The sequence below is a fragment of the Solea senegalensis genome, linkage group LG1 (genome assembly GCF_019176455.1).
Source record: "Solea senegalensis isolate Sse05_10M linkage group LG1, IFAPA_SoseM_1, whole genome shotgun sequence".
NCBI lineage: Eukaryota > Metazoa > Chordata > Actinopteri > Pleuronectiformes > Soleidae > Solea > Solea senegalensis.
The window spans coordinates 14,978,316-15,003,524 of NC_058021.1; the positions used below are offsets into that span (position 1 = coordinate 14,978,316).

The 25,209-nt window shown below is 41.7% G+C and overlaps 1 protein-coding gene across 14 annotated transcripts in view; it reads right to left on the minus strand.

Moving 5' to 3' along the window:
- LOC122774898 (adhesion G protein-coupled receptor L2-like) overlaps positions 1 to 25,209 on the minus strand; it is a 91,147-nt gene that overhangs the window by 61,996 nt on the left and 3,942 nt on the right. For all 14 annotated transcript variants that reach the window (XM_044034552.1, XM_044034519.1, XM_044034537.1 and 11 more), the window contains exon 2: positions 6,668 to 6,881. In XM_044034552.1, coding sequence (XP_043890487.1) covers positions 6,668 to 6,743 — 76 coding nt within the window. In that variant the 5' untranslated portion in view covers positions 6,744 to 6,881. The remainder of the gene's footprint in view (positions 1 to 6,667; positions 6,882 to 25,209) is intronic.

Consider the following 25,209-nt stretch of genomic DNA (forward strand, 5'->3'; position numbering starts at 1 on the left):
TTAAATAACCATAGAAATGGAAAGGTTTGTCCAAGTGCATACAATTTGTAATCTGTAGGAAAGTCCAATTCAAACGATGGGCCCACTGCCGTATTTATCAAAAAAAATACTTCCAGTTGGACCGAATTTCCATGCAAGACTGATGTATCAGATGTTTTTTTTCCTCGCTTTGAGCTTGTTCTCACCACACAGTTTGACCAGTCATCTGTGAATCTCCCATGGTTTAGCTGATAATTCATGATCTCCCTGCCATGGACCCGCAGCATTCAATATGAATTATAAAACGGCAAGCCAAGCATATCAATGGATGACAGACTGGATGTGTATGGCCCGGGGCCAGTGAGGAGTTAGAGCACAAAAGCTTCCCCCCCCCATTCAGTCAAACCCAGGACTGGAAATACCAGTGTGGCACAAGGGAGAGTCTTCCATCAGCACAATGTATGGCATTGCATGAGACAAATGTTGTGCTGGGACATATTGTTAACCTTTACAACCTTTTGGGGAGAAAGACAAGCATGCTGGTCGGTTCAAGCGTGGAATATTTCACAATCGAGTGAGGGACGTACGTTTAAGCAGCAGGAGGGACAGACGCCGACAGACAAATGCGACTGGGAAATCTTTCCATTAATCGATTGCCGCTTCTCCCTCACATGTGTTTCTTGTGTCGGCTGACTTGATCATTAAAAACAAAACAAACAAAAAAACAACCTCCATCTTAATGTCTTCTATTCACACACGCTCCGTCCGTGCTGGAACAGTTGGTAGGACCAAAACAAACACGGCCTCTTCACGCTGATCCCCTTCTCTGTGGATATGACACAGCTTTCAAACAAAAACCACTTAATCTTTTTACATTCCCCTCTGGTGCAATATTTAGATATGAATACCAAGGTGCCTGCTATCCGTTTGGCATTTTCACACAAGAGCCAACTGAAAGTGTTGACACTGACTGCATGATATAATGCCCCCTAAATCTGGGCTTTCTTTGCTCTGAAGACTTAGATAACGGCGCTCATTCAGTCACAGCAGGTGGTGCATGTGATGTGCCTATATACACTTCTCCCACCTTTGTGGACTCTGCTTTAAGAATCGAGTCGTCTCCTTTCAAAATGTGCAGACTGGGCGGCCTGAGACATCACAAGCAAGCCCGATACCTGCGTGACCTACTTTATTCTGGAATAATTACACGCATGTGTTATATAATGGCACATGCATGTGGAGGACAACAAGTCAGATTAATGAGAACAAGAAGGAACATCTGTAGTGACATGACACTAAGTACAGTGTATGTTTACGTGACATTAGGGAAAAATAACTAATTATTGGGTTGATACGACTAAAATCGGACTTGTGAATACATGTAAACATGTTGAGTGAAGTTGCACACAGACCCAGATGTAATGCAATGGGGGATCGATATTGCGTGTACACCTTAGAAAGACTCAAGCTGGCCTGGGCACTCACATGCACCACAGTTCCCACCGTCCGGCTAGAAGAAGATGAAGTAGAGCAACAATAAAAAAAGCAAAATTAAATTTTTTTCTGGTTTGAGTCAGCTTGAGGAATTAAATATTTTAAAGTTTGTGGGCGATAGGTAGGCGTTTGACACGCTGACAACTTGCCGCAAGCAAAACCAGAAACTGCCTAACACTAGCAACCCGGTGCATATCGTACAAGGAATGTAATCCAAGAATGACATAGTCAAGCTACCACCGTACCACATGTCTCTTTACATCTATTTAATGCATTAATGTTACATTCGTAAAGATGTTCATGAAATCAAGTTCCATTCTGATGCAAAAGTCATTCAGTGCCCACACTGCCCTCCTCCACACGCGATTGGATTCACAGGAAATGATGCATGAATCAAAGCCAACATTACTGCTTTTAATTTTATCTCACTGACACCTCAACACTTAGTGTTCAACATATAGAGGTGCTATTGCAAACCAGACATCTCCTATGCTGCTTCTTTGCCCACAATGTGTGAACTGATGATACACAGGAGAGCGAATTTTTATTATAAAGCAGTTATAAAAATGACTCCAGTATAAAGTATTTGACACTCGTGCCAACTGTCGTTGTTCAACAATGAAAAATGTGTCCACAAAGCTATAGAGAACAGATGTTTTGCTCTTTTCAATCTCAACTAAAGCATGTTATCTGAAGCTGTTTTCAGACATGTTCAGAGAATTGGGTGCGGACATTTTCCCAGTTTCCTATTCACACACAGAAAAATGAAGCCAGATATTTGTCTGACTCTGGAGAGTCCTGGCAAATGAGCGGTGTCTGGCGTACGGGAAGCAACAGACTCGCCCATTCATCTCTGAATTTTTCTCCCGCTGCATCCTCACATGAGCTCAATCAGAACATATCTGGATATTAGACTAGGGAGCTAGGAGGAGACCGTTCTGAGAAAGTCCAAAGTGACTTCTTTGAATAGGTCAATTGTCACAAGCATCCCTCGGTGCATATCTAAAAGCAGCGGCTCAACAGTCGCTGCACTTTCATGGCGTTAGAAACTAAAACCGGACTTCTGATGTCCAGTTTCTCAAAGTTGGACTAACACAGCCAGAAAAAGTGACTGGAAGTCTAATTACTACTGCACGTATGTGTTTGATCAGACTCACACTGACATGGTCCACAGTTCTAACCCTCTTGGCTTTGACCAGGAAATACTGTAATAGAACAAACTGGCACACAGAAGAAGACGTATGTGAACAAAGACATGCATGCATTCTTTAACTGACAAGGAGAATGAATTCATGTTCTGCAAGTATTTAAACTACAATACAGTAGAATTACACTTTACTGTCACCAAAAGTAGTTTTCATCTGTGGCCAAATGGGTCAACCAACACCTAACACTATAAATTCATAGAAATATAAATTCCTTCCCTACTGGTGCTTATACGCTGGGACAGGGATAGCAGTCTACAACCCAAGCTCATCTTAACTGTGCATGGAAACGTACCATCAGGGAAAGCAGGGCAAACGATACCAAAGTGGAAGCGATATCTTTCATCGCTTCTAATCTCGGAACAGCGCTCTGTCCAGTGTCATGTTTGCATCCATTTTCTAGCTCACTGTCCACTTGTGGCGGCAGCAGACTATTGTCTCTGACAGTTTGGCCGACGGCTGGCTGACTACAGCACATTACAGACAGGTGTACCCGTTAAGCTTCCTTTAACGGCACCCACCGTTCATTACAGTCCTTTTTCCCCCTCGCTGTAGCAGGTTAACGAGCAAATTACGGCACGATGTATTATCTCTTTGTGAGACCCGCAATAGATTTCAGACAGAATAATATTAGACAAGTAGTGCAGCCCCTTTAATGCAGTTTAGTGTGTACACCGTGCGCATAGCGAGTGGGCAAAAGAGAGCAAGCGAGGGAGCGTGTGGGTGTGAGACAGTGAGACTGGTGTCTGGAACAAAAATGGAACATGCAGCTTTTGGCTGTTTGTTAACACGCGTGCTTAAGAGAGACTGGATCTTGTCAAGAATGGAAGAAAAATATATGATCACGGCTCTCCAATGGCAAGGCTAATACTCACATAGTCCACCATCATTCCTGGTGTCAGATGTGGCCATGACAACGGATCAGTGACAGTAGAATTCACTACTTTATATGATTACCTTTTAGCCTGCATGATGCCTCCCACCACACACTGGTCTGCCTCACTTGCGCTGGCCGTCTCTTTACACTTTACCATGAACCTCACAGTTATAAGATAATAAAATAACCTGGTATGTCTCGACTTAATTGCATCTCCCAATTTACAATACCCAAGGCTTTTATTACTGTTCTGCATTTTAATCTTTTCTTCGTTGCTCAAGGTTAAGTTGACGAAATGTTCAATATCTTCCTCTAAACGATAAAGTCATCACACACCACTGCTGCCTAACTTCATTGTGTCCGCTTTGTGGAAAACTGCTCGTGCGGCAAGAAATCTGACTACAGCAGTTCCTGGCATTGTGAAAAATACAATTTATTAACTTTAGTTTTTCTTGTGATCGATTATTTAGGGCTACATTGAGGCGCCAGAAACACCTCCAGAGCAATGATCTTCAACTTTGAACAAAACACAGCCAGGGGTTGTGGACTGGATCGGTTCATCTCATGTTTCTGGCCCCATTTCTGATGTAAGCGCGGCAGTCACTCTCTTATTGGCTTTGTTTTGGTCTCTAAAAGGAGGCGATAAATGAACTGGAAATCACCTAAATCACCGTTCCACTTTTACACAAACCAGTCAAGTTTTTTTTCAAACTTGAGTTCACTGTTAGCTCTGAAGGGAAAACTCAGTACCAGACGGGAGATAAATCATTTTCTTTTCAGGTATGTCAATGAACATTTCAAAGAGTGAGGAATGTTTTGGGTAAAAATGATAACCTGATTATACCCTCTTCTGGTGAGGGACAGGCGGTAATTATCAAGCCGAGAGGTTTCCTTGCCGGGACTCTGATGGAAACGTAGATCATAAGCACTGGGATGCCGGCCCTCAGGGCTGGACAGGCTGAAGGTGAGTGGCATGTGGATAGAACCAGATATTGTTTTCATTCACTCACACACACACACAGAGACACACACACACATTCCTTTATTGATGGAAGGGCAAATATGCATTCTTAGACCTGAGAGCGCTCACATCAACTGAAACCCAAAACCTTGGCTTTCTGCATGCCAAAGCAGCATTTCTCTTTAAGAAATTCTGCAAGACTATTCAACTCCGTTTCGAAGCAGAGCCAGATCATGCGGCTATTCTTCAACTGTCTCATGTAAGATTGTTCCTTATTATCTGAAATTGCTAATCTTAAGACAAAAAAGGAATTTCTGCTCGAAAGAATGCCGCGACTGTCGGTTCCGTGGCTGTCTGTCTCCGTAGCCAAATTGTACAGTAGAGCTCGAACTAAAATAAAAGTGGAGGCAAAATCTATCACAGAACAAAAACTGCAAGACAGAGGGAGAAAAAAAGACCCATCCCCCAAATCCCCATCTCCAATAATGTGATTCAGCATCTATCTGTAAGCAATGCTTGGTGCACAGGCATGTGATTTTGGGTTACTTTGTTTCCCTGGTACAATGGGACTGAAAGGAGGGAAGAAAATGCAATGATCGTCATTAAGCAGACATACCAATATCAGCGGTTTTAATTGGCATTTAACAGACGGGAGGGTTGTGTGACAATACTTGTAATTATAGCCAAATGTGGTAATCAAAAGTGAGGGGAAGGAAATAAAAAGGGCTGTCATTGCAGACAATTAAAAATACTTCCACATTATTTTTCCTCCGGAACTCTGGAAATGAATCAAGTGTCAGGCTTTTGATAGTTCCGGGTACGGGCTGATCAGAAGGATCAGACATAGGTGCAAATGAAAAATGTATCTCTCCTCTATGGCGCCAGAGCTTCAAAGGGAACGCAGACAATCTGTTCTAAAACTCACTTTGCAAAGAGTAGCTATGATTCATGTGGCCCGTAGGTTTGATCCACAAGGCAATTCATAAATACAAACCAGAAACTACCTTTTTGTTTTATTTTGTTAGGATAAAAGAAAAGAATGTTCTTTCGGGGCTAAAAGCATGTCCAGGTGAGATCAGGCTTTTTGTTGTCGAATAAGCCAAGCTTGACTGTCGCTACAGCTGGGAACTTGCAGGATGAGTTGCAAGGGCAAATGTGCTCAGATGAAATGATTGCTCTTCAGGCGAGTTTGGGAGCTCAACAACACGCGGCTTCTATTAAACTGCACTCTGACAGAGGCCATGTTGTGCAGGCAGGTTTTGTGGTTAAGGAGCTAATAGCTAAGTTGAAACCTTGAACAGGAGGGGAAAATGTGTGAAGTGGATTGTGACGTAGGTCTGATCAAATGCAGACAGCCTCAAGTACTGCAGGGCTGTTCGATGTCGTTAAAATGCATCTCCTGCGACCACATACGATTGAATTCAGCTTCCTGGCCCTTTATTCAAATACATATTGATGTCATGTCTATTTGGGAGAATAAAATTGTGTTTTTAAAAAGTTGGTGGGTCGTGCGCCGGTATGTGTGTGTACACGTGACAGAGAGAGAGAGAAATTAAACTACACCAGACGACATTGGTTGAGGTGATCGGATTTGATGTGTTCAGACCTGCACGCAGCACAACCTGCCTGTGGTCGGATCACTCAGGATGGATGTCAGAACCAGGTCTCTACAGGGTCTAGTGGCACAACCGCTAGAGGTAAAGATTTGTTAGGGCAAGCTGTCTTGTCTCACGCAAATCTGGAAAAACCAGCTACTACCATCAGCTCCAATTAATATTTAAGACACGGGCCCAAATAGAAGCTGTTTCAGCCAAGACAAGTTTAGTGAGAGTTTAGAGAGGTTGGTGTGATACATAATATATGCAGCAATGTATAGTTATAGACCTTAAATGAATACTGAAAAGTCCCCTGACGAGAAAAGTGTGTGTGTGTGTTAATGAAAGAGTCCAAGGGTAAAGCCACTAAAGAAGAACTCTCCAGTCTTGCCACATCACAGCTCTCCACTTCTTTAGTGCGGCAACAACAATGGGCTCTGATAAATTCAACTCATTCATACATTGAATAACAAGTGGCTTCATGAAAGGCTGACCAACATTACATTAAAAAAAAAAAAAAAACTACTTTCTTGCACACGACTCCATGGTAACTCACCTTGTGAACAATGAAAGCAAACAAGAAGGAGCAAGATGCAGTGGAACACGGGACACCTCCTCAGTGCAGAGGCCATTGTGCAGTGTGTGTAAACAATCCAGGAGCCTGATGGCTAATAATAGTTGTTCAGTGAGTTGCGGGGGGAGAGCAGGAAAGCTGGAGCAATGTCACCGATCGGTAGTTCTTGGAAAAGCATCACCAGTCATCTTCGCATCTGAAAGAAACAAGATGACAGATTGTGAAAATGGAGAAAATGGACGGTCATCATCAGCATCAGCATCATCACAGCCTGAGCTTCGCTGCTGCTTAGCGGTGTAGCATTTCAGAAACCAAGACGGAAATGGAAAAATGACAAGAACCTTGATATCTCAACTCGGACTCACTGACTGTTGAGATCTCATTACTTTACAAATGTAACTTGAATAGTTTTTCGTTTAATAAAAATCATAAAAAAAAAATTTTGTAAACACTACGCATAGTTTACCGTATTCCAACTGCATTATCTGTGATCAGTCACGACTGTGGTAAAACATTAATTAATATAAATGCCTGAAACTTAACTTGATATAATAAAATTATACTGCAAATTAAACTGAAATTGCAATTTTTCTTTTCCCCCCAAACGTTCAGCACTAGTTTACTTGGGTCAAGATGTAACCCTGAAATTGCAGACTCCCTGCACATTCACATTGAAGGAAAAAAGACATGGAATTAACCAAGAAAAAAAACGAGATCTGGCCCCAACTCCTGAAGAATCATTGCACAATTGCTGTTACTGATTCACTTTTTCATGCAGTGCAATAAAATAAGTCATGTGTAAATCTGAGCACCACAAAGAAAACAACCCACTGACTGCTGTTTCAACAAATCATTTTTCACGCAAATATTAAAAAATTCAAAAGGTTTATGAGAGCATGTGTGTTTACACTGCCTCATTCTTGCACTCTTCCCAGTTCCACCTTCCCCATTTACTCCCAGATCCCCGCGGGAGAAAGCCCGTCGCTCCGGCAACGCGTTCACACAGGACGCCATTAGAGACACGGCTGCATTGTGAACTACTTTTGTCTCCTTGCTTATCAAGAGGTGGCAAAACAGTCCTTTGTCTGGAAAAACTGCAAAAGGTTAGTGGCCGGGACAAACTAACACCCCAGACAGATAAGCTGCTTACTAAAGTCAAACACCGAGGAGGGATGTGTTGTGTCATATGTGAAATGCCACACACACACACACAAACAAACACACACACACAGGTTTGTGCAGCTATCCTTCTCAGGACACTGCATTTACTTCCACCCATGTGGACAGCATAAACAAAGCCTTATCCCTAATCATAACCAGTTAATGCCAAACTTTAACCTTAACCTGACCATAATTCACATCTTAGGTCTAAAAGTTAAGCGGTTCCTCAACTGGTTTTGGTCTCTGTGAGGACAACTGGTCCTGACAAGGTCAGGGTTAATGCCAGACATATAAGAACACACACACACACACTCTGTCTCCACCTTGTACACAGGATCAGTCACTTGGTAACCGTCATTATGCAGAGGAGAGTGAATGCTGCCCAGTTGTGAATGCAGCTCCTGTCAACCACCCTGATTATTTTATAATGAACCTAAATTTGAGCAGCAGAGCAGTCTGCCCCGATCGCCCTCCCTGCCTCGCTAATGCATTTGGATATTTTTGGCAACACGAAAACCCACAAAACACGTGAAGCTTTCACATTAGCCTGCTGAGCAATAATTTAAGTCACTATTGGATTCATTCTACGCCGTCTGACCAAAAGCCTGGTTGGGACATCACAGCTTACTGGATCTCCACCTAGCCTGACGCAGCCTGAGAGTATTTATTTTCATTTGAGGTCGACCTGGATGAAATATTTGTGCAGCTCCGGCCTGTGCCAAGCAAAAACACATACCTCCTTTTTTTTTTTTTATAATTTATCAGTTAAACTTGGGTGGTTTTATCGGAATTGTGGTTTTATTTGTCTTCCAGTTGTTTATCTGCCAGTGGCGCCGGACCAGATCAGATAAGACAGAAGAAAACTTGAGGGTGCTTTCGTTCTATCCTCGTGGGAAGTCTCGCAACACGCCGACGGAGGCTGGCTGCACATACTCTTAAATCTTGTGACAAGACTTCCACACGGTCAATATTGGGCGGAGCACTTCATCTCCAGAGGTGCATGTGACTTCTTCCATCGCCATCTATCATCCCCCAATATGCGGGCTGGGGCCACAGGGTAACCATAATGATGGTTGACAGGAGGGGATTTGAAACGTTTTGGGGGGACATTCCCTGCCCCCTCTGGCCTGCTGGGCCCCCTGAGCCACTCAGGCCTTACAGACACCAGAGGGCGAGAGCCTAGCAGGCCTCACAGAGGAAGTCTTGCCCCCACTACCCTGGGGTTCTTTCTCTTGATCGGCCATCGTCCCGCTGAGAAACACATCTCCATTCTCTCCTAAGCCGATGGTTGGACACAGCCGTGCTCATCTTCCTAAAACACTGTTTTGTTTGCTGGACTGTCTCCAGTGGACTTGAGATAAAAAGGATTAGGTGATTAACGTTAGGATGCTTTACACGAGGACTAACAGACAAATCATAATTTCACATCAGGGGATGGGGGTGCTGTTTGTAGGAGGAGGGGGTTTAAGATGTTCTCAAGCAGAAAATGATTTGAAGAGGTAAGTGAGGCATCGTTTACCCCTCGGAGCTTGTGCTCAGGAATTATCTACACTGAGCCCCCACCACAACCACCACCAACCCCCCCTCCACCCTTGAAGTCTGGAAATTGAGGTTACTTGTATCTTGGCCAGTGATTTTCACATGGAGATCATCATGTTCCACTGACGCAGACGTGTAAAAAAAAAAAAAAAAAGAAAAAAGGCACAGTTATGACTGTCACCACCTACACTAACTCTAATGAGCTCAAACATGTAATATGCACTCAGAGACCACTGACTATTTTAAAAATGATTCATTTTCAGCTTAAAAAAAAAAGGTATATGTGCGCGCACACACATATTACGCCCTCATATTTTCCCCTTTCTCTTCAGCGATGAAAAGAAAAACGATGCGCAAAAACGTTCACGACATCTGTTTTTCTTTTGTCTCCAGTGCGAACACAGTGGAAAGCTAAGGAGAGAAATCTATCATCGGTTAAGATAATGGAGAAAATCACAGTCCACAGCAAATTTTTCACATCGGCCTGATAGAAATAATAAGCAAGCATTTAAGAGAGGACGGAAAGCAATTAAAACATAATTAAAATAAATGGATAGAAGGAGACAGCCCACATGTCTTAACTTGAAATAGAAGGCTGAGTGCAACAGCCGGCTGAATGAATGTGAGGCTCCTTTGACAAAGCTTGTGTCTGCCTAACTCAAGCTGGAGAGGAGTCCAGTGAAAGAGAGAGTGGGAGAAGGGGGGACTTGGGGAGTTTGTAAGCCGAGTGGGACTAAATGGATGGGAGAGGGAGAGCAGGGGAGGAGAAGAATGGAAGGGGGAGAAAGAAAAAGGGCGGCAGGGTCAGTGCGGAGGATTGACAGCCTGTGAGTACGGCCTGACCTCCGGGGTTCGCCTCCAAGTTTTCTGCACAAGCTTAGCGAAGACAAAAATAAAGCCCAGGAATGTTAATTTATTTTCAATTGTCAACACCGAGAGGCGCGAGATAAAGAGCGCATACATACATATCAAGTAAGACAGAAACAAAACCGACGCGCCAAGTCCAAGTGTTCGCTGAAAACCTACAAGTGAAACAGAGATGTGGCTCTGCTGAGCCGCTGCTGCCAACACAATGATTTCTTCCTCAACTCTTTGGATAACCACCAATCTCAGAGAACTTTCTGCCCCGCCCACATGCCCTACATTCAGGACAAAAAAAGGCACACATGTGAGGGAGGAGGATTTCAAACATCAGAAAATGATTGCTGGGTAAGTAGCGGGAGACAGGAACTACAGGAACTAAGAGAACACGGCCTCCAGACACTTTCTGTCCTCGGTGTGATCTGATGTTCCCAAGGAACTCTTTTGTCATGACAGTCCTGTCAGGGCTGCGCTTTCACGCCCTTCAGGGACATGATGTCACTTCCTTGGCTCCGCCAGTGATGTAGAGACGTTGAGATCAACTGCCAGAAACAGAGACGGGACGACAACAAGCAGAGTCTGCAGAGAGCGTTTCATCGACCCAGAGCTGATATGCGGTGTACAACTATTAGGATAAAGACAGTGTAAACTGTGGTTCACAACTGTATATATACTGACAGATCTATCGAGTCATTAAATAAAACTGTTTGTCCATTAAGTGATTTGTTTGTTTTCTGAGGGTACACAGTTTAAAGCTCCTTGTTCTATGATAATAAAATAAATATTTTGGAGATTTGGGCTGTTTCTTAAACACACAGGCCGGCCGAATTTGGGATGGAGCAACACAATATCTGCGAGCGAAACCCGCGCTGTTCCTATTTGCATAGGAAGAATGAATGCGTTGTTTGCAAAAGGGCTACAATTAATGATAATTCTATCCGAGTGATATGTTCTAAACTAAAGGTTATATCTTAGAAATGTCATAAAGCAGACATCAGTGTCAGAGTGAAAGATGTGACCATGTGTTTCACGCGGTGCTTTTTTTTTTTTGTACTTTCAGCAAGACTCGAGCCGTTCATTATCGGAGAAATAGCTGCTGACTGATTTCCTTTTGCTTGACTAAATCACTTTGCGTGCCGATCACTTCGGCGGCGGGTTTGCCGTAATGTTTTGAGGATTTTCCGCTGTAGTACTGGGATTTTATAGAGAAATACATCTTTGCATTACTGCCTAACTCAATACCAACAAATAATTTATATAGCTGTTTTCCTGAAGTGTACTTTCACACACACACACACACTACTCATCTTCATCTATTTATGCATGTTTTCTCAGAGAGACCATGATGCGGTGTATTACTTTTTTTTTTTCCTCTCTGTGCTGCCTGTGGTGCTCAACCAGACATATAGCTTCTTTTTCAATTACAATCATGTTTGGGGCCACATGGTGTTGCAGTGGATTGCATTGTTGCTTCACAGCAGGAGGGTCAACAGTTTGGATCCCAATTCAAACAAGGGCCTTTCTGGCCCTGCTATGGACTGGCGACCTGTCTGGGGTGTATCTTATCTTATCTGTTCAGTAGAAGCAGTAGAAGTCAGTTTTGGTAGAGTTCTGTTACATTGGCTGGGACTTCTATATCGTATCAATATGTATTGATGGTCGTTTATGGGGAAACGAGCAGCGCATCAGGGCATATTGATCGCATCGATGGTTTTACACATTTGTGCAGAAAGAAAAAAATACCATAACTGCCCTCTTTAACACCGCGTCAGATATGCTCTCACATACTGTAAATACTTAATGTGGTTTCAGCGAGGGGTAGAGAGGCGGAGACTCATCATTAGCACACCCACTGGTTCTCGTTTTTGGGAAACGACTTCATTCATACCTCGGATATCGGATACGACACTGCACTTCGGTTGCACTGGACATTAACAGCATTGGAGACGTCAATAACTTGTTCTGAATTGATTTGGACATTTGCGTCAATCGCTGCGATTAATACAGCCGAGATCAACACGATGAAATCATTGAAGTTTGGTTGCCTCTGGTGTGCGCTGACCTCTGACATGAAAGCCGGGAATTATCCGCGCCAAACAGTCACTTGCCTGCAGTCAGTCAGATATGGAGAGACTAGAGATAGTAGCCGAAGATGGAGGAGAGAGGTGAGGGATTGTTGGCACTTGATAGTCTCTTTGAAATCACAGAGTTCTATGTGTAGTTTAAAAAGAAATATACAATTAAAATAAATGGTGTCTGATTATTACTGATTAATTTAGTCATTAGAAGAAAAGCAAACTTTCAATCGTGTTAATCGAGTTTAAGGAATTTGAGAGATTAATTAGTTGTTTTTTTTAATCTATTGACAGCGCTAGTTAAAACATACAGCTCCTCCTCCGTGTAATGTGTAGTGAAAGCACTGTGGGTCATGGGCGTCCATGAAGGTTTCGGTATTTGTCTTCTGTTAAACATGCACAAATCTAATTCAAGCCACTTCAGCCGCCGCTTTCATGTGTCGCTAATATGGCTCCAAAATCAAACCTCAGTGAGAGAAAAAAAAAATGCTTTTAAGTTGAAATGCTCTTCAGTGCGGCTCAAAAGGACCAGAGAGGAAGAAAAAAAACACAAAAAAACTCTGAAAGGTGCAAAGCTATTTTGTTGAGAACACACAACAGTTGGTGTGTTCGGCGGCTCTTGGCCAAATGATAGAGGCAGGAGATAAGAGAGTGCCAGCGGGCAGATGGACACAGTGAAACAGAGACGGGCGAAGCGAAGAAGCTCGGTTAAGTGAGGAGAACAAAGAACAAAGAAGACCCCTGCTGAACAAGCAGGTTAGTGTCAAGCAAAATGACGCGACACAGGCATGTAATCTTTAAAGGCTGTGCGCGGGGAAGCAGACACTCGGAAAAGTGATTAGAACAAAAATGATGTTTCTGATGAAATCGTGTGTCAACAAGAGATCTAACTAAAAACACTTTACAGTTATTATCTCAATCGAGTCCGTCTGTCAGAAGCAAAGATGACAGATTACAGTATTTTTTCACAATTGAGTGATTATGTCTGTGAAATAAATGTCCTTAAATAGTCAAACCAAACACACTTCACTTGATAATTACATTACTGCCAATCACAATTCACAAATGCCTTTTTTTTTTATTATTATTAATCATTACAGGTGACTTTATTATGATTGCTTGTCACGCTTAAACGTTTGTACTGTACAATAAATAATGTCATATGTTTGAGCAAAAAACAACAAAAACATTCACTTACGAGAGGCTACAATTTCAGTTGCAGTGACTATTATTCAGCTACTCCTGAGCTGATTAACACTATCTGCTTGGCATTGAAATGAATACACTGACCCCAGAGCACTTGGTTAAGCAGGGAGGTCAGCGGAGAGGAGCAGAGAGAGAAGCTCTTTTCAATAAGTCTCTTCATAAATTTACTGAAAGCCTCACTTCTCGCCTCTGCCATGCTTAATTCTAGCACTCCCCTGCATGCTGTTAACACACACACACACACACACACACACACACACACAGCTCTCTCTAATGCTAATGCACTATTCTTTGCCAGGGAAAATCACAATTGGTTTGGTAACGATACACCTGCACACACACACACACACAGAACAACCTGTGGCATAAGCAGTATAGGCATATGTTCCATCCAGGGGGCGTCACAAATGATGGGAGGGAAAAAAAGTGTAACTGTTTACACTAAAACTATTCAGTACTATTTCCTAATGTGAAAAAGAACATCCATTTAACTGAAATCCTATTAAATAATAATTTAATAATACTACGTTTCGAAGTCTCCAGCCGCCGCCGCCTCCTCCTTCCTCCCCCTCCGGCTGATTAGACTGTACCTGCTCTGTGGGGCGGAGTTTTCTGACGTAAAGATCATGTGATGAAATGATTTGTCTGTTGCATTGCATTAGTTACGTAGCAGAGTGTGGCGTTAACTTAACTCTCCATACTCCCGCCTCCCTGCATCCCTCTGGGGGAATGTGCAGAGATTAGACGTACTGAGCAGGTGTTACACATTTGTCTACATTTGTATTGACATCTGGTTAGCGAACGTTTGCCCTGTTCATAACAGTCAATTAAAATGCAATTTGTTTTTGTTCCACCCATTTATGTACATATCATGGTTGTAGACCAAGTTGTTTGTTGTGTTACACTTCTCAAGTGTGTTTATAGTGTTAAACTGTGTCAGTGCTAAAGTGCACATCAAGTTAAAAATATTCAAAAGTGCACATATTTATAATTGTAGCTAGCAGAGGTAGCACAAAGCAGAGCAGGTGCAGTGGCACAGAATTAATGGGGACTGTTTTGATTGGGCAACTTGTTTTCTTAAAATAAAATACAATTTCAAAGACAAAACTATTCAGTTTCTTGTGTGAGGGTATGCAAATTGGCATTGGAATTTACTGCGATGCGAGGGGGGGGGGCACCCCCTAAAATCTTGCCTAGGGCGCCAAATTGGTTAGCGCCAGGACTGTACACACACATGCATGCGCACATGAACACACACACACACACACTCACAGCGCTTTGATTCCCTGCAGGCGATGTGTGGATGTTTGCACCTTTTGAGGGAAACTGTATCACCACTGTGTTTCATCCTTACACATGCGTGACCTCGCTCTTTCGCGAGCGCTACTCTACCACGACGCGTGCGTAGAAGAGACCGCTTATGTGCAACAACATCTGTGATGTTAATGAACAACACGCGTGCAATCAGTCTCCGGCGTTACAGAAATCCATTCATGTGCTGCCATCGCAGCGGAAATGTACGGTCATAATCAAACATAATTTCCGCAAACTGACGGCAAACTTGTTTACACAAAAGGGGAGAAGATGTTGCATGTGCACCACGTGGGAGAGGCGGGGAGTCCTTTCCTTTTTTTCTTATTTTTTTTTTTTTATCTTTCCCTGAGGGAAATGACACATTATTTGTAAACTATCTCAGGGTTGTCATTTCAGATATAGGGCAAGCCACGGGTTTATCAAAGGCCCAGGAGGTCCCAGATTTGGCTGACACTAAAATCCACACAAGTTACTGACATGGCAAGATTTAGATTGGGGCTAAAATTTACAGACATGGCCCCATTTTTTCAATTACTTTTTGCCCCCCCACACACACACACTGTAGAAAGTAATCCCATTCAAGTGGGGCTTCTGACATAAGCGAAAAAAAGTGACACATTTTATAAATATATAAATAAAAGTGAATTATACGGGTGTAGATTTGGTGCCAGGAGTTAGATTCGTAACTTTTTATGTTCATATCTGTGTAGAACATAACAACCTGTAATAAAACTTGTTTTGAAATGGCCATATTATCATGCTTTTACAGTTCACAGTAGTTTGGTATAACAACACACAAAATGCCAAGTCATTCCCATTAATACACTGACACCACTTAAAATCTTAAAATATTTTCACACATATTCAGTGAGTCAATTAACAGAAATTAATGAGCGCGTGCTTAATTAAGGAAGTCATTTTTTTTCTGTACTTAATAGTTCTGGGTTGTGGTCCAAAGCCTTTTGCAAAATGTCAGGGAAATTTGATTTTTTTTTTTTTTTTTTGTCTATCATCATTTTTCTGATATTTTTACAGGGCCATGATTTAATCATGAACATAAATTAGACCAAGCTATAAAGTTCACTCGAACCTGCTTTGGATGAAACCCGTGAAACATCAACTGCAATGAATTCACATCTGCCAGTAATAAAAGCATCTCCATTACCTCCTTGTGTTTCAGCAATAACAGCTGCTATGTCACCAGTCAAAGTGTCTCGTGTCACGGAGTGAGACATTATTTTTATTGGAAGAACATGAAGTGTGTTAAACAGACATTTTACATCATACAGTGTGTCTCCTGACGTCCCGCCGAGCGACTCATGCTCACTGTATTCTTCTATTGATTTTTACGGGGCGGGTCAAAGTAGTATGTCTTGTTTGGACAGGAAACGAGTGAATGCAGCCGCTGTTTTGCACCGAGACGACTTAATTGCTCTCTTCATCATGAAGACTGATACGTTTCATCCTCTGGCTGTGTTTTCACTGTTCACTGGTTTTTTTTCCTGTTCGAAAATGAGTGTGCTACACGTTCCCAATGCGCGATCAGCAAACGGGCTTCATTTCTATATGAAGCCCGTCACTCTGTAGGGCGGTTTGTGTGGTCTCTATTCATTCAGCTTCTGAGGTAAATGACGCGCATTCATTTGCCTTAATTCAGGGCTACAGTGTTCTCTCAGAGGCAGAGCACTAGCTATCAAAGTTCTGCACTTGTACACAAAATCATCACAAGTTATTGTAGGTTTTGCACAAAGTTACAGGACAATTTACACCTGAGATCATTATTAAAAAATGTGTTGTCCTCTGACATTCGTAAACACTCCAACAGCACAACGAAATGAACAAGAAAACAAACAATATAACCGTAATTAAAATAGGAATTATAGCCAAAGTATTAAACCGCATTTATTTTTGGTTATGCACTGACTATGAGCTTTTCAATATTTTATAATGTTAGTCCACTTTTTGATTCTTTTTTTTGGTGGAAATACATGAATTTCCTCTGATGTAAGAATCTGTGGAAGTTGTAAATTAAATATATTGGCATTTGCAGCTTCAAGTGGACAAAAAGAAATCTATTTAAAAACAACATGTGGTAAAACTGCTGGTAAAAAAATGTCCACTATTTTGTAACATTAATTGGACGGAATTGTTAAACAGTTTCATTGAAATATTAGGAGTAAACACATCACTCATGACAGTTAATTATTACTTGCCCTAAAATGAAATCCATTAATTCTGTTCTGGTGTTATATATTAAATCGGGCAAACTTCATTTTGAATTATTATTTTTCTGCTTTGAACATATGTCCTTGAAGACATGTCACCCTAAATGTAATTTTGACGAGCAAAGACGCGCCTTGAACCGACTGATCTACAGCGTCGTTGTCATGGACAACATTATGAAAGATTGCAGAATCTAAAGAGGTAAATCATTTTCCTGCAGGTGTCTTGTTGTATGAGTAAGTTCAGGGGGTGGACACCGACTCTTGCGCTCCCGCCGCACAGGATTTCCTAGGATGTAACATCATGTTTACATCCCGGTGACAAGGGGGACGCCTGGCTATGAATTTGATTTAATTCACGAAACCACCGAAACGCGCCGTGCAACCAGAGGATTCCTGTAAAAAAAAAAACTGCCTCGTATACCTCAGCCATTACACCAACGGGTGGAGTAATCATCAGACCTAATGAGTCCCACGAGATGACTGCCAATACTATTATGGACCCACCAGGATGTTTAACAGTCGACAGCAGACATCCTCTGCTGTTCTCGGCAGGTAAAACCATCAGGACACTGGAAAGTGTGAGAAATGATTCACGTCAGATTTTTTTTTCTCTCTCTCTCTCTCACTTTCACAGACTTTTTGCTCCTCAGATCAGGTCACCTGCTGTGCGCTTGTGACTCAGCCTTGTGTTCTAAAGGGCATCTGCATTGTCAGTGCCTCCTTTGTAAAAGAATATATTTAGCCGAGGAGCATTTTTTTTTTTCAGCGTTAGTTCAAATATGATCAGCTTTCCTCATAGGTTTCTGTGATGAATCTGCACCAGTACACACTTGACTCCTTATCCACTGTTATTTTTGGAAATGTGACACTTTTTCAATAAATCTAAGCGTCTCTATCGAGTTACAGCTGTCAATTACCGAATGATTCATATCCATCTTGAGTTAATGGGTTTGGAAATAAAAAACAGTATTAAAACAGTATTCTCTGCAGTTGTTATGTATTTAACTCTTCTTTTATCTTCCTTTGGGTCTAAATGCTCCTCAGTGTTGACCGGTTATTTGCAAATTAATTTTCATCGAAAGTAATAAAAATGATGCTAAAATCTGAATAGAATTAACTAAAACAATACACGTGAGGAGCCATAAACCAAAACTATGTGCAGAAAGATGTTCGATAAGGCTGAAAATGAATGACTTATTGTGCTGACAGTACTGTGAAAATGTAACAATGTTGTCAGGATTTTAAGGTATGCTGAATTTAATCTGAATTTAATAAGTAACTATTCATGGTTTAAGGGTAAAACGAGAGGGATTAGCTGATATTAAAATTGGTAATTTAACCAGATATCAAGAAGTATCAACCGTGTGTGTGTGTGTGTGCACCCTAAAGGCAAAAATGTGTCTGATTATTATGACAAAAAAAAAAACGTATTGTAATTCAATTTATTGCCGACATCATTAAAATGCTAAATGATGTTGATGCTGTACATGGTCTGAAATCTAACAACATTAATTAGAGACTGATTATTCTGAATTGTTGCTTTGATTAGAAGCAGTCCTTCTGTGGAGATACAGTTATTTCTTCACAGCTTAAAATATCAAGCTCATATCTTTTTACCATATTGCCCATGCTCCACAATTTGGCTGTACTGAGTTGAAAACGAGCCATGGACTTAATATGCACACACACACACATGCTGTAGGCTTGGATGAGTTTCGTGCTTGTTTTCAATTCAAAGTGTTTTTTTTTTTTCCCCCTCAGTATTGGTTTCTATTAATTTGTCCTCCCACCCACTCTGTCTGTTTCTTTAGGAACTAAAACATGGGCTTCAATCTGTAGCATTTCCAGTGAGAAATAGGAGCTGGCTGGACTTGTTTTTCTTGTTTCTTTGTACATAATTAGTTCCCGGCTCTCTTCCTGTTGTTACTGACGTCACTGACAGTCTCAGGGCTGTTATTTTGGAGATATTACACCTGATTCAGCTGTAAACTACTTCATTTCCATCCATAGATGCACCATCGCCGGTTTATCCATGGGTTATAAATGGCTCATCCTTCACAGTAGACTGACTCACCCTTGTTGTGCTGTTACAATAAAGGTGGAAAAAAAACGCGATTCCACAACTTGGTCTCTAAATCACCACATTAGTTACAAAGAAATTCAAATCTTGGATGGCAACACTGGCCAGATGTTGAGCCTTCAATGAAACAAAATGTGTTTTTCGACATCAAAAATATAGTCCTTTTTTTTTTCTCTCTAAATAAATGTTAAAGATAGAACCTAAAATGTGGCAGAAAGGACAGTTCAGAGTTCCAAATTATACGCCTCATCCCTATTTCCGTGCGCTTGTTGTGCTCGTCCCATTGTCATGCAAACTGGAGGGCCATACAAGTGCATAGACAATGAACTGGAACAATGATGAAAGTGCATGCTGTAAGAACCGGGACAGCTGTCAGGGTGTACATTGAGCAGTTAAGGGGAGATTTTAATGAAATGCGGCTATGTGTGCAACAGACAGAGACACAGACGTCCGTTCTGTTTTGCGGCATGTTATACAGTTATACAGTCGGAGAGTCAGAGACATTTCGCCATTTCAGAAACACATTTTTGGCTTGTGGCTGACGGTCTGGTTTCTTCCTGCGAGAAGAACAGGGGCGATAATGGGATTTCTTTTCAGTGGGTGTAACAGGGAGGGGGTCTTTCGAAGGACAGGACCATTGAAACTACATTCACGCTACTCTGTTTTCGTTTAAAAACGCATACATTTTGCTCTGGATACGCCTGCACTCAAAACACTCAAACAATCAAGCTACGGCTTTACTGCCCTTGCCCCTGTATACAAGTACTAGAGGGGAATCCATTCATGCACATTCATGTCAAATCCTCTTCATCGCGCAAAATAAATAAACATGAAGAAGTAATAGTTAGTAAAGGCGCAAGCATAGAAGTCAAGGAGAGAGCAGCCTATTCAGCCTAGTGTTAAAGTAACATGTCGTGTTTGCCAATATCCATTTTAAAGCCAATATGAGCTGATACCAATACGGTGCCGGTACTTTTGTGCATCTCTATCCTCTATCAACTATGACTTGACTATCAGCTGTGAACACACACTTTCACTAGAAATGACTGTTCTTACTTTTCACATACTGTGTGAAATGAAGCTGCAGAGGAGCGAGAATGACTTTCTGTCCTTCTTTGTGTATTAAACGCCCGTACGGTCTGGGCACTATTGTTGTGCGCATGCACCGCCATAAACCAATCAATTAATCAATCAGTGTTGTCAAAGACAAGCACGTGCATAGCCAATATACTCAACATAGTCACTGCATATGCGTTATAAGGTGTGCAAGTGATGCAGAGCTCATCTGCCGTGTTTTTATCACTAATTTTATCACCAAAACGTATGGATTCAGAAGCTTTCCGTGAAAAAAAAAATGGACATACTATTCCTGGTTCATCCTGAAGCCAGATAGGAAGTGAAAATAAAATAAAGTAGGATTGAATGGAAGTCTATGGGGAAAACTTCTCCCTTGATTTATGACATCATTAAACATTTTCCTGAGAAGTTAATGGTCTCAATCAATAGTTTCAGCTCTTCTTCAAGAGCACATGATGTCAATGTCGTGAATTATGTTCCCATTTCGAGGCAAATAAACTGTAAGGTACAAGCACATAATGAGTGGACACCCGTGTGATTGACAGCTGTATCGTCCAATAGCTGCCTAGTTACAGGCGACTCCTCCTGTGATTTTGAGCACACAATGAACAAAGACATCGTGTCTACAAATGAAAATCTGGTTCTATGATTCCAGACGGCCGAAAGGTGGCTCCACCTGGTGCAGATCACATTTCAGGAGCAGAAAATGCCAAAATCCTGACAAGAAATGTACATAAACAATGTTTATGCTGACTTGGGCCGAGGCTATCATAAAACACATGTGTTGTGTATCTGTGAAAACTGGTTTAACAGCCAGATAATATCTATTTCATTTCTTAAAACTGCTCACTCATTTAGTCTATGAAACTTTAGGAAATAGAATTGTTGTATGTGTCCGTCCAACAGTCCAACTCAGTTTAGAACATTAAACAGAGACGAGCAGAATATCCACCCAGAAGCAGAAAAATGACCTACAAGATTAAATGAATATCAAAAAAGCTGCAAATTAGCTTGGATTCGATCGACAAATTAATTATTAACTTGTTCTTTCCAGCTCCAGCATTTTAAATGTTCACTTAAACTCCAAAGAAAATTGATTATTTCTTCCACATTTCACCTCCCGTTTTATAGAAGTGCCTGACCTTTTTGAAACATTTGTTTGTACAAAATATTAAAAAAAAAAGCCAGGCCTGGGTTGCTGTGTGTACTCCCATACAAAACAACAAACACGAACAACAACAACAACACACACACACACACACAGCCATCTTAAAACTTCTCAGTGCTTCAAAACAGAGAAAGGGCTTTGGTAGATGCCGTGCTTTTCACTTCTGCCAAGTTTCCCCTTGTGCTGTGGCTTAGCCTAACAGCAGTGTAAGGGATGCGTGCTTCTTTTATTTTATTTTCAGCCCCCTGCCTTTTTTTTTTCTTTTTTTTTTTCACCTCCAGTACATCATTCTTTTGGGTGTTTGTGCAGTGTCCCTTAGTTACCGGATAAGAGACCCACCAGCTCAGAGAGTTAAAAGCCTGCCCCTGTCCCGCTCATACAAACAAGACCATCAATAATTCACCCTCATCGGGAAGCATTATCTAACAGCCTTATAAAAATTTCAAGATCGTGGGTGACAATACAGAACCATGAAGAAACGGTTTCTCTCCAGGTGGCAACAGCGCTGACAAGAGGAATGTTAAAGACAGAGGAAAACGCGTCTGCAGCGCCACGGAAGGCTGATTACACATAAAAGACATGCTCTTCACTGAAATAAGTGATAGTCAATGAGGAGACACATCTTCACTCGTACGTGTGTGTGTGTGTGTGTGTGTGTGTGTGTGGGGGAGAAAGAGAGAGAGACTGCAGACTGCAGCACAGAGGTGGAAGCCTTAGCTTGGCTGTATTAACGCCCAGGCTCATTCTCATTGACAGTGAAATCCCTCTAAGCCTAGATCAATTACACCAGGCTCTGCTGTAATTAAAATGTCCTAACAAAGGTCTTAGGAGCACAGGACAGAAACCTACCCATTGAAAAGAAGCTCGGCCCCAATCTATAGAGCTGTCTCCCCGAAATTAAGATTATAGATTCGGACTTTCTGCAGCGATAAGCACAAAAGTGTCCGCGCATTGCTCCAAATACGTATTTAATCGATAATCCTTTGATAATGTCAAGATATCATTTTAAAGATAAAGATCACGTGGAATGCAGATAACAACAACAACAACAACAACCATGGTCCTCCTGTGTGTGTGCTTGTTTGTGTAGCCCCCACAAAGAAAACTAGTCATTTGTTCTCTTAAGTACATGTGATGCTTGATTATGCTCTGCTGAGATATGACAGAATGCTTATGGGTCTCCTAATTAAAACTCGGCAGTGAAGTGATTAGCAATCACAACTGCACTCTTCAAATATCAAGATCTGATTTGCTTGGCTGATCAACAACAAGATTCCTTCCTTCGCCGCAACTCGTGAAGCTTGTGGTCTGTGTGTGTGTGTGTGTGTGTGTGTGTGTGAATAAGGTTTTTGAAATGGGGGGCAAATCAGCACAATGCCACGAGAAGGAGCTAAATTTTATGTATAGTTTTGACTAATTCAAGCTTCTTTCTCTTTCTTTTTTGCCTGGATGCCTTTTATTAATTTTTGCCAGCAATCATAACCGGGATTACACACCACCACGATGAAATGTTTTTGGTTTTTAAGCGCGATCATTTATCATAGCATGAAACCCAAGTACAAAACATCAGCAGCATTACTTGTGGCAGCCACAAAAATTAGAGTTGAAAGCTGTTCCCTCTTTGCGTCGGGGAGGGACAATTCCACAGACGCAGCGAGAGAGCAAGATGGCTGACTGCACTGACACATTGTGAAAGCATGCCTTGCCATCCAAGGTAATAGATTCTCTTTGCCGTGTGACTCCCATTGCTTCTCATCTTCTGCGACAACGCCTGCCAATCAAAGCCCAGGGAGCGTTCAAGGGCTTTGACAATACCTCCTCACCTTGAAAACACATTGGCCTCATCACAAGACACCAAGTAACTCCAAGTAGGCATCAAAAAGCCATTAGACAAGGCAAAGAACTGACAGACTGCAGATGCACAGCTCCCTGAAGATCGGCTTTAAAAGTATTCTTCCTGTATATAAAGACACTACAAAAACAACAACAAACGCCAGCAATACCGTGGGAGGTGACATTTAAATGTGGGCGAGAAATATCGCTGCAAGGGAAGAGCTGTAAATGTGGAGCGCAGTTATAATTCATTTTAGAATGTGTCACAAAACCTAAGTAAGTGAATGAACTTGAAGACGAGTGGCTGGGTTCTCGATTTCTAAATGAATTGTCAAATACTTAGCTAATTGATTATGATCATGTTGTTGTGTTTTTTTAACTAACTATCAGTTCTTTCAGCTGCTTAAATTTGAACATTTCTGGGAAATTATTGTTTTGGTTTTTTTGTTGGTTTGTGGACAAAAGACACTTGAGAACATCCTCGTGGAAACACCCATCAACATTTTCTGACACGTTATAGACCGAACAACTAATCGGTTGATCAAGAAAATAATGGACAAATAATTGCCCTTGTGCTGTTTATGCAAAAGCTACTAATAGAATAATTCAAACTGTGGCGAGATCCATTGATTATGTATTTGGGACTGAGGGAGTACAACTGTTCCAATTTCTTTTTTACAGCGCAAAATGAAAAATAACAACATTAAACCACATCAGCAGAGTGATTTACATTTTTATATGATTCGTGAATGCCATGAAGGAGGATTTTGTCTGTGGCGCAGCATGACCTGATCCTCAATTTCCAGGATAATGATATGACACAATTGGAAAAGAGAGGCATTCCCTTGCTGAAGACAGATGACCTGTCAGATACACCCAATACCAACACAAGGCCCTCAGCCTATAATCTGCACACTTCCTGTGACCTGTAGTATGGCAGAACCAAATAAAGCACACTATCTCCGTATCCCCCTGAGACAGAGCACTGTCCTCATATGCTAATGTCAGCCAGTGTTGGAGAAAAGGCAACGAGGGCGGCCCAGACAACTCACAGGTCAGTACTAATCTTCTGATATATGGAGCCTAAAGACCCTGGACACATCCATCACAGGCCGCCGACGGCTCCCTGACTGGGAGAGATCTGCACGCACCAAAGGGTTAACACAAACTCCAAAGAGACCTCCAATGATCAATCACTCAAGAAAACAGCCCCCTTTCTTTTTGGAGCGAAGCGTCCTTTAACAACACCAGGGGAAGGTTTTCCACATAGAGTCTCGGCAGCGAGAGCGTATAGAGCCAGCGTGACTGCTAGACGTAAGCTCCAAGCCTCTGTTGATCATTAAACATCCATTTTAAACCAGTGGGGGAAAGTTAACTGTCATTTTAAACACAGAAGGTGGTAGTACGGGAGGGATCCTTTTTTTTTTTTTTCCCTCCTCAGATGTATTTACTCAGTGAAAAGGAGCGAGACCATATATCCATCCATCGGGTTAACAACCCAAACGCATAATCATTCATTTCAGTCATCTGTCTCTTTATTTTTGAGGCAAGCCACAGAATAGCTATGACGGGCTTTCGCAGTTAAATGAGAAACTTACCCCAAAGCACTTTGTTAAATAAACAAAATCCTGTTTCCTTTTTTTTTTTTTTTTTTCATCCTTCTCCTCTGGTGTGTATTTTTTCCTACTACATCTTCATCCTCTGGTTAACAGGCCAAATAACAGCAACAAGAGTGCAGCTTCGATTCAGCTCTTTTTTTTTTTTTTTTAGGAGGGGAGGGTTGAGGAGTCTTCTCAGCATCATCAGTAAATGTCAGCTGCTGAGAGTCAGATACTACTTTTCAGACTCCAGACCATTTGGTAGCAACACTTACCCAGGATAAATTCATCCCAGAAAGAGCACTGGTGCCAATTTCTCCACCGATAGCAGTCCCGACAGAGCCGAAATGCATAAACCTCTCCTCTTCGGCAGCTTTTTAATTATCT